Raw genomic sequence first — 10862 nt, 5'->3', positions numbered from 1 at the left:
CAGACAACTTTCAAAGCATCAAAGGGATCTCATTGTTGAAAGGTATCAGTCAGGAGAAGGGTACAAAAAAATTTCCACAGCATTGGATATACCATGAAACACAGTGAAGACAGTTATTAAAAAGGGGAGAAAATATGCAACAACAGTGACATTGCAAAGAACTGGATGTCCCTCCAAAATTGATGAAAAGACAAGATTAAAACTGGTCAGAGAGGATGCCAAGAGGTCTACAGCAACACTGAAGGAGTTGCTGGACTTTCTGGCAAGAACTGGTTGTGTACTACATGTGACAACAATCTTCCGTATTCTCAATATATCTGGGCTATGGGTAGGGTTGCAAAATGGAAGCCTTTTCTTATACAGAAAAACATCCAGGCCCGGCCAAAATTTGCAGAACAATATATCAAGTCTCCCAAAAGCATGTGAGAAAATGTGTTATGGTCTGATAAGACCAAGGTTGAACTTTTTGGCCAAAATTCCAAAAGGTACGTTTGGCGCAAAAACAACACTTCGCATCACAAAAAGAACACGATCCCCACAGTGAAGTATGGTGGTGCTTTGGGATTGCTTTTGTTCAGCTGGAACTGGGGCTTTAGTCAAGATGGAGGAATTACGAACAGTTCCAAATACTAGTCACTTTTGGCCCAAAACCTTCAGGCATCTGCTAGAAAGATGAAGAGGAATTTCAGCTTTCAACATGACAACAACCTCAAGCATATATCCATATCAACAAAAGAATGGCTTTACCAGAAGAAAATTAAAGTTTTGGAATGGCCCAGCCACAGCCCATACCTAAATCCAATAGAAAATTTGTGGGGTGACCTGAAGAGGGCTGTGCACAAGAGATGCCCTCACAATATGACAAATTTGGACCGCTTTTGCAAGAAGGAGTGGGCAAAAATTGCCAAGTCAAGATGTGCCATGCTGACACCTACCCAAGGATAATGAATGCTGTAATGAAATCTAAAGGTGCTTCAACAAAGTATAAATTTAAGGGTGTGCACACTTATGCAACCAGCTTAATGTACGTTTTTTTATTTTTTTATATTTTTCCCCCAACAGATTTGTTTGTTTTTTTTAATTATATTGTAGAGGTTATAGGTCATATTAAAGGTGGGAAAAGTTTTGAGATGATTTATTGTGGTCTCATTTTTTGATATCACAATAACCTGGCTTTTTAACAGGGATGTGTAAACTTTTTATTTCCACTGTATATGTGTGTGTGTACTTAAATACACACACACACACACACACACACACACACACATATATATATATATATATATATATATATATATATATATATATATATATATATATATATAAATTTGTGTGTGTCTATGTGCCTATGTGCGTCAATGTATTTTGAGCCTGAAAGAACAGACTGCTAAGATATGACCTGTGTCTGGCATAAACGGCATCCTCTGACCCAATATTGATGGATTTACTGCACATCAGCAAGTCAAATATTATCAGAAGTACCCAGTCTAGTGATCTACACCTCTTCTACAGCATCAATAGAATGGTTTGGAGGGACAGGTATATCTAAGCAGGGGATACTGCTGCTCTGGAATAGACACCATATCTATGTAAAACAAAGTTCATCCCTGTCCAAATTTAAGTGCATCTTGGATCAATGGATGGAAAACAGAACATTTACCACAAGACAGCCCTCTGTACTACAAATAATGCACAGATGCAGCTCCTAAATGCTTTATCCCATGCATGGTTCCCCTCAAATTATCTATGGTATAATCCCAGTTATTCTCACTAAGGGTAATATATATAAATATCAGCCATGGAATAAGTAAGGACAATCTAACACCAAATTTGATAGGTTAATTCAAGCACCAAAAGGGAAAATAGGCTTAAAACAGCCCACAAGGACAGCTAGCCTAGTACTTACCTATGAACGTATAAAAATCACACTTTGTTACTTTGCTTCATATCATAAATTAGACTTGAAAATATATCATACAATACACCTGAAAACATATCATAAAATACACTTGAAAATTGAAAATATAACAAAATAAACATGCACTTGAAGCTATAAAGTTTAAATGAGCTTACCTTAAGGGTCACAGTAAATACCAGCACTGTAAAAACCAGTGTTCCAAATGTCCAGTTTCCAAACATCTGAATAAGAAAGATGAGGTTAAGGTGTGTTCAAACAGTTTAGACACAGAAAGCGTGGCCTACTTACTACCATAAATGCCAAATATCTTATGGAAATAAATCATTAAAAGAGTGGTATGAAGTTTACTGAGGAAAACTCATTGACATCCATTGAGAGATAACTAAAACAGTTAAGATATCTTAAATAGTGCTGAATATACAAAAAAGAATAACTGAATTTCATAACGAATTATCTTTTGTAAAAATTAAACCATCACATCTGCATTTATTTCTATAATGATACTCTACCTTGGAAACCTTACATGCTACTTTACAGAAATACACTGATGGGCAGTTTGGAAGCCATGCAGGAAAGCAATGTTTCTGACTAGCTCAACTCCACCACTATGGATTAAATCATTTAAACAAATTACAATGGTCCTCTAAAAAAATATACCAGAACTGGTGAGGAATTATTCTAGTTTTCTAAGATTAAGTGTGCTGACACAAAAATAAACCTTTAAAAGGCTACCTGAGGCTTCTGAAATTACAGTTTTAGCAAGTTCCAATGATGTGAATATTAAAATAAATATTATAGTATACTGATTACCTTAAATAATGCAAACAATAAACTAATCTGTTGGCAACAACTGAGTTGTTGAAATCGACTCTCTAAGCAGTATATACATGCCAGTTTGTTAGTAAGTGCTCATCATCATGAACCCCCCTTTGTCCCATTTTCTACGTGGGGTTGGGGTGTCATGTCAACTGTCACCATCTTTCCCTCTCTCTACTCAGTGGCTCTCTCATGCCTTCTTTGACACTCATTCCTGAAGACACAGGTCTTCTCTCATGCAATTTATCCACCTCCTTGCTGGACATCCTTGTTTCCTCTCGCTGTCTTCCTGTCTGTCCCAAATCATCTTCACCAAATTGTCTTCTGTTTTTCTGCACATGTGCCTGAACCACTGTAATCTGTTCTCCTTGACCTTTTCTGCAATTGGAGCTACTTTGGCTTCTGCTCTTACATTCTCATTTCTTCGTCTGTCCCACAGTGTGCATCCTACCACCCATCTCAGGCACTTCATTTCCATCACCTCTGGCTTCTTCCTCTGCTCTGCCTTTACTGCCAGGTTTACATACCATACAGTACTAGAGGTCACACCACTGTCTTGTGCGCCTTATTGTTCAGCTTCTTTGGCATTCTTCTGTCATTCCACTACACCTGACACTCTATGCCATTTAGCTGCAGCCCATCTGATTCTAGCTTTGGCCTCCTCATTCAGACTTCCATTCTCCTCAAAAACCCTTCTATATACTTGAAGCTGTTAACCTGTTCCACTATTTTCCAACAAGAAAACGTAATCAAAATGTAAAATGACATCTGGCTGCACTGGTATTTGTCATTTTACACTATTCCACTACTTTCCATTCTTAGTTTTCAGCTTCTTCTGAAGTCCAATATTTGCTGCCATTACAACTGATTTATCTGAACTTAGATTCATCCAATGTGCCTTCAGTTTTCCATTCCAAAGTCTGACCTGTAATGACGCAATTTACATACAGTAACTTTGTTGATCTGTCCCCTCTGACCTATTTTCTAATGTAGTTCTTCACCAGTATGAACAGAAGTGAGCTCAGAGCTGGTGCACACCAACTTCTACTCCCACTGGGACCTCTGTGAGACTGAACACTGTTCATACTTTAGTCATTGGGTCCTTGTACATCTGCTGCTGCATCTTTCGGCTTTTCCCAGTTAGGGGTCGCCACAGCGGAACTCCAGTCCGCTAATGATTGGCAGTAGATTTTTACGTACCGAGTTGCCAGCTCTGATGCACAACCTTTAACGAAGGTACACCCATTCATGCATGTCTCCACACAGAAGACGCTCTAGCTGAGAATCGAACGGGACAACATCTAACTGTGAGGCAACAATGCTACCGCAGCACCACCACTGCAGACCATTGGGTCCTTGCACATAAACTGCACTAATTCTAGCAATGTTTCTGGAACTTCAAACCACCTCAGGACTGCCCAAATCAGCTTTCTTGGGACCATGTCATATGCTTTTTCCTAGACCCACATGGACTCACTCCTCATCTCTAGCTTCTACTTAACTATCTGACTCACTGCAAACATCGGGTCACTTGAGCTGCATCCTGATCTCTGAACTGTTCATCTTAATTTCTACTACTCTGTGTATCCATTTACCAACTACCCTCTCCAGAACTTTCATGCAATGTGACAGGAGTTTGATGCCTCTGTATTGCCCACAGTTGTGAATGTCCCCTTTGTTCTTGTGCACTGGCACTAGAACACTTATTCTCTAGTCATCTGGGATACACCTTTCTCTCTTCCTGAGGATCCTTTTCTCCGCTATCACCCAGTACCTTTATCCTATCTGCTGTGACCTCATCTGATACTGCTGCTTTTCCTGACTTAATTTTCCTTAGTGCTATTCTTACTTCTTCTATGGCGGGTGTAGATCAGAGTGTGTATGTACCTTTAAGAAGCTTTCCAGTGAGCTAGCATGTGTATAGAAATAATGAGCACGTGCAAGCAAGACTGCCACTTTGTAGTGAGTTGCAGAGGTGTAAGCATGTATGTAAATGTAGTAGTCAGTCAGTTTATATTTTATGTTGCTGCTATCAATCCTGATGTTTGTATGTAATAAAGTATATAAACATACACCCGAGCCTCTTCTTCTTAACTAGCTAGATAAGATGAGTGACACTGTGTCAGAATGGCATCCAGAGTCAAGACCATAAGCACTCAGTTAAAGTTGGAGGAATATACAGGAGTGGATCATCCCTACTGCTCAAATGACTTGCAAAACAGGTCAGAAGCAAATTCCAGGTATTAAAACTCGCTTAAATGATTACTTGCTCAACAAATATAAAACAAAGCACTCAGAATGCTCAAAACAAATTTCTAGTCAAACAAAATGTCTGAAACTGCAACATACTGATAAAAATATTTAAAATAGTTATGAAAATGTTTGAAGTGATACCCAAATCGCATAAAATGTATAAAACAAGGAAAACAACAGTATTTTTTCGCATTAACTAAAGTTATTCAAAGTATCCGAAGTATACAAAGCGTTCACAAGTTTGTGCAATATTACAGTGCAGTTATTTTACAAAACATATCCATTTCAAAGTATATTTCACTAAGTACAGTCTTTCGAAGACTTTATTGTGCATCTGAATGTTATTAGAATTACCTGGTGTATGTGTGCATGTTCATACATAATTACAAGGGCCATTTGAATTGTGTTTACACGTGCTTTGTTGGCATGGCAGAAGGATTTCACAGACCTGCTCTACTTGTATTTGATAGTAATATTGCAGATAATCGGAGAGTGTTTGAGCGAGTGTATGATATTTTCATACAGGCTGCATTTTCTGACAAAGATGCATGTACAAAGACATTTATTCTGCTTAATTTAGCTGGTTCAGAAGCCATTGAAAGGGAATGTTCATTTGTGTATGTACCTGCTATGTATGCAAGGGAGGGGAAACCACCATATAGTGGTACCAACTGAAACAAGGGAAGACCCAGAGTGCTTAAAACAGAAATTTAGAGAAATGTGCAACCCCCAAATGAATATTACACTGGAGAGGCACATATTTTATATGACAGATCAAAAGCCCAATGAAACTTTTGCAGCATATATAATTGACTTGAGAAATACAGCTAAAACGTGCAGATTTGGTGAACTATGGGATAAGTTAATAAACGACAGGCTTGTGTGTGGTATTAAAGATGATGCAGTGAGAAAGACACTGCTTTGAGACAGTGACTTAACTTTGAATAAGGCCATAGAGATTTGTCAAATACATGAGCACACAGAAAAGCACACAAGCATGCTTACAATTGAGAAATGCATGCTTCCAGCACCTCATAAAGCTAATGTTGATAGTATGCAGCATGTGGATGACAGATATAAACCTAAGGGTGTCCCCGTCCCAAGCCTTTCTAGCAAGTTCCAGGGCAGCTTCTGTGAAACCCAGAACCTTTCTAGCAAATTTCAAGGCATGTTCTGTAAAGGGAACATTCTCAGTAAAGCACAAGGGTGAGTCAGCAAACTCAAAGCATATGCCCTTACCTAGCCTCATAGTCAGCTGTCATAACTGTGGTGGAAATAATAAGCCTACAAGAAAAAAGTGCTTAGTTTTCGGTCACCAATGCCACAGATGTAAAATGTGGAATCATTCCACAGCACTCCTCTACCACCACCTGCTGCCCCCATCCTGGTCTAACTACACCATCCAGATGACTAGAAAAGCACCACTGCTACAGCAACACCCTAGGTGGCCGCATAGTTGGCCTATGTCTATGACCGGCTATGCATTATTTTATTAAAAAGAGAACATTCCAAGAGACAAGTTGATCAACTAGAAAACTGTGAACCTACTTTTTATGTTGATGGTATTTCTGCTTGGTCAAACAGTCAATGCAGTAGATTTCTGGGCAAGGAATGAAGTTTTTTGTGATGTTCAGATTAATGGGAGACCCATAAACCTCAAAGTTGATACTGGTTCAAAGTGCAATGTTATATCGTCAGAAACATTTGCTAGAGTAAAAGCTGGTGAGAAGCTTGATTTGGCAAAGTGTGTGAAGCTTGCTGTTTATGATGATGAAGAAATTCAAACCAAAGGCTCAAGTAGTGCCTTCATGTTACTCTGCTGGGAACAGCTATAACTTGCAATTTTATGTAGTCAAATGGTATGTACAGTCATCATTATGCCACAGATACAATTTGAAAATGGGACTGCTGCTTTCATTTAATGAGGAAGTCCAGCATGTAAGCTTGAAAGACTGTTCTAATTTCGCTCAGACTATTTTTTCTACCTATGCTGATCTTTTCAAAGACAAACTAGGCAAACTTCCAGTTGTGCACTCCATGAAGTTAGATCGTGAAGTCAGCCCAGTGATCAGAGCAGCAAGGACAGTTCCAGTAGTTAATGCCGAGTAGAGTCAAAGCTGAGCAAGACAGAATGGTACAACAAGGAGTGATTTGTCCAGTAGAAGAAACAACTGAATGGGTATCCTCCATGGTGGTAAGCTCATAAGAAAAGCTCAAATGATATCAGAATATGTATTGATCCATGAGACTTGAACAAAGCACTGAAACAAACTCATCATCCAATGTATAAAGGCAAAAGAAATAGCTACTCATGACAAATGCCACTGTTTTTTTCTGTCTTAGTTGGTTCATTTTGGCAAATTAAGCTTGACCAAAAATCTTCATTGCTATCCACTTTCAGTACACCTTTTGGCAGGTACTGATTTTTGAGAATGCCATTTGGGATAAATTCTGCCAGTGAAGTCTTTCAGCGTGTAATGGAACAAATTTTTTCTGGTTATCCATGTGCTATTATAGTAGATGATATTCTTGGAGGAGGTAATGGTGAAGTTGAACATGAAACAAACCTCAGAAAAGTCCTAAAACGTGCTTGTGAAGTGCATCTTAAGCTGAATCCTCAGAAATGCAAGCTCAGGCTATGAGAAGTTACTTATGTTGGTCAATTGTTTACTAGTTCAGGCTTACGACCAGATCCTTCCAAGCAAAAAGCAATTCTTGAGATGCCAAATCCAGACAATGTTCAAGCCCCACAACATTTTCTTGGCATAGTCAACTATTTAGGCAAGTTCATTCCAGATTTGAGCCAACTTTCAGCACCACTAACAGAGCTGACACTCAAAGATATAACCTGGTTCTGGTTAGAACACCACCAAAGAGCATTTGATGTCCTGTCCTGAAACAGAGAATTGCCAATCCACCTTCTTTAAGATAGTATGATGTTTGCAAACCAGTAACTCTTTCTTGTGATGCTTCTAAGTTTGATCTTAGTGCAGTAATTCTTCAAGTGGGTAGACCAGTAGTCTATGCTTCGAGAACTCTAACCTAAACCAAATGCTGTATGCTCAGATAGAGAAAGAACTCTTGGCAATTGTGTTTGCATGTTCAGAGTTCCACGATGATACTTATGGCCAACCTATTCAAATTGAGACTGACCACCAGCCTTTAGTCACTACTTTGAAAAAACTTATACACACAGCTTCTTCAAGATTGCAACGTATGATGTTGAAAATGCAAATGTATAATTTCAGTCTTACTTACACAAAAGGCAGACTTCTTTACCTTGCTGATACTTTACCCAGATTGCCCAGAAAAAACACTGAACAGCATGAGAATGAGAAACCTGATTTTGAAGTCATGGAAGTGAAAAATTTTTCTTCCAACATGTCCTGATGAGCTCAGAACTCATACAGCTTCAAATCCAATTCTCCAGAAGCTCAACTATGTTATCAGTTGAGGATGGCAATCAAAGCAATCTTGCTAACCACTAGAAGTGAAACAGTATTTTCCCTACATACATGAAATTTTGTCTGACAATGGTATCATCATGAAAGGTCCAAAAGTGATTGTTCCAAAATCCTTGCAATGAGAGTATATTAACATCTTGCATCGTGGCTACCCAGGAACTGATTCTACCAAAAGAAGGGTGAGAGGAATAGTATTTTGGCCTTCTGTGTCAAGAGAAATTGAGAGAGTACTTTCATCTTGTTCGGTGTGTAAAAGTTCTAAACCACATCAACAGAAAGAACCACTTCAGCTAAATCAGATTCCTGAAGTAAAGTACCTTGGTCGACAGTAGCTATAGACATTTTCAAATGGAATGGTCAACGTTACTTGGTATTAGTAAACTCACTGAAATTGGTTCGAGAATGACTTACTTCCTAATCTCACATCCAGTACCGTCATTACAAAGTTGGAGACATTTTTCTGTCCATGGTAGTCCTCACAAAGTTATTTTCGTGCACAGTTTACAAGCCAGTAGTTTAAGAGATTTGCAGAAGAGTGGGGCTTTATTCATGTTACGAGTATGCTTGAGTACCCAGTCAAATGGTTTGGCAAAACTTGCAGTTCAAAGTGCAAAACAGTTGTTAGAAAAGTCAAAATGAGACAATACCAATGTTTTTCTGAATCTCCTGAATCTCAAAAACTTTCCTTGTGATAATCATCTTGGTTCGCCTGCCCAGAGACTTGCATTGAAACAAACCACAACCACATTACCAATCAGTAGCAATCTGTTGTTTCCATATGCTAAGAACAACAAAGCAGTGAAAGCTCAACTCCTGAAAGAGCATTTGTCCCTGAAGTCCTATTATGATAAGACCAGCAAACCACTCAATCCATTACAAGAAGGGGAGATAGTGAGGATGCAGACAGCAAAACGTTTTGATCAGATTGGAGTCATGAAAAGTTTATGTCCAGAACCAAGACTGTACATCTTGTAAATCGCAAGGAGCAGAATTTAGATGGAATTGGAAACATTTAGTACCAGTGTCCGAGCCATTATTGCAACATTTTGCCTATGATAAAAACTCTAGTTCTCAGAGTGACTTATCCAATGTTCCAGCTCCAGAGGACATTCCAACAAATATCCTTGTTCCTGAGAATATTCCCGAGAATCCTAAAGCAAATCATTCACCAAGGACTGTCCCTGTTGCTTAAGCCAGTCCTAACTGGTACATTACTACAGTGGATATAAAAAGTTTACACACCCCTGTCAAAATGCCAGGTTTTTGTGATATAAAAAAATGAGACCACAATAAATAATTTCAAAACTTCCCCACCTTTAATGTGACCTATAACCTGTACAATTCAATTGAAAAAAAAAACAAATCTGTTAGGGGAAAAAAATATAAAAAAAATAAAAAATGTACTATACGCTGGTTGCATTAGTGTGCACACCCTTAAACTTATACTTTGTTGTGTGTGCGCACCCTTAAACTAATGCTTTGTTGAAGCACCTTTTGATTTAATTACAGCATTCAGTCTTCTTGGGTACACACCTGCCATCAATTAAAGAGAATCTGATTAACCCCAAATAAAGTTCAGCTGCCCTAGTACGATTTTCCTGACATTTACTGAGTTGCCTGCTACAGCAAAAGCCATAGTTTGCAGAGAGCTTACAAAGCATCTAAGGGATCTCATTGTTTAAACTTATCAGTCAGGAGAAGGATACAAAAAAATGTCCACAGCATTGGATATACCACAGAACAGGGGTTCCCAAAGTGTGTGCCACGGCTTCCTCAGAGGGGCGCTGTGAACCATACCTCCCAACCATACCAAAATACTACATTTCAGATTTTGTTCTTTTTTTTTAAAACTTTCCGATTTTCACGCTGTTTGAGCAGTCATCACGTGCGCGATGACGTCAGCTCAGTCACGGCTACCAGCCAGTCAGAAATGAGCTCAAGGAACTCACGCCATGCACACACATTTCCAGCTGGCGTAGCTGCTCAGATGCAAGCGGGAATGGAACTTGTAATGGATTATTGGCAGCACTTTATGTTCGGAACTCGAACTACAGCACAAGCATATCCTATTAGCTTCTGAAATAATTCTGGGCAAAATCAACACTGAAATGGGTAATTTATATTTAATGAAGAAAGAATTATGTTTTATCACTTTTAGTAATTATGTTGACAATCTATATTAAGTAAAGAAATTGGTAATTGATGTCTAATTTTATTTCCTCCTGTCTTGCCTTCTTTGTTTATTAATATTTTTTCTTGTCTTGATCTCTTTTGTTATTAACGATATTTTGACACTTGTATAAATAATGATGCAAGCTACTCTGGAACTGTAAAATATTATAATAATGTTAAAAAATATATATGGCAAGTGTATATGAAAAGGTGTGGAAAATTCATCTAGAATGTTGTAT

At 38.4% G+C, this 10862-nt stretch overlaps 1 protein-coding gene across 6 annotated transcripts in view; it reads right to left on the bottom strand.

The window, feature by feature from the left end:
• ATP11A (ATPase phospholipid transporting 11A) overlaps positions 1 to 10862 on the bottom strand; it is a 1534794-nt gene that overhangs the window by 123985 nt on the left and 1399947 nt on the right. For all 6 annotated transcript variants that reach the window (XM_044072636.1, XM_044072632.1, XM_044072633.1 and 3 more), the window contains one exon: positions 2074 to 2139. In XM_044072636.1, the coding sequence (XP_043928571.1) occupies positions 2074 to 2139 (66 nt within the window). The remainder of the gene's footprint in view (positions 1 to 2073; positions 2140 to 10862) is intronic.

This window comes from Protopterus annectens, chromosome 5.part0 (assembly GCF_019279795.1).
Source record: "Protopterus annectens isolate FY-2018-M chromosome 5.part0, PAN1.0, whole genome shotgun sequence".
NCBI lineage: Eukaryota > Metazoa > Chordata > Ceratodontiformes > Protopteridae > Protopterus > Protopterus annectens.
Note: the sequence above shows the minus strand (reverse complement) of the source record. Positions and strands in the feature narration are given on the sequence as shown.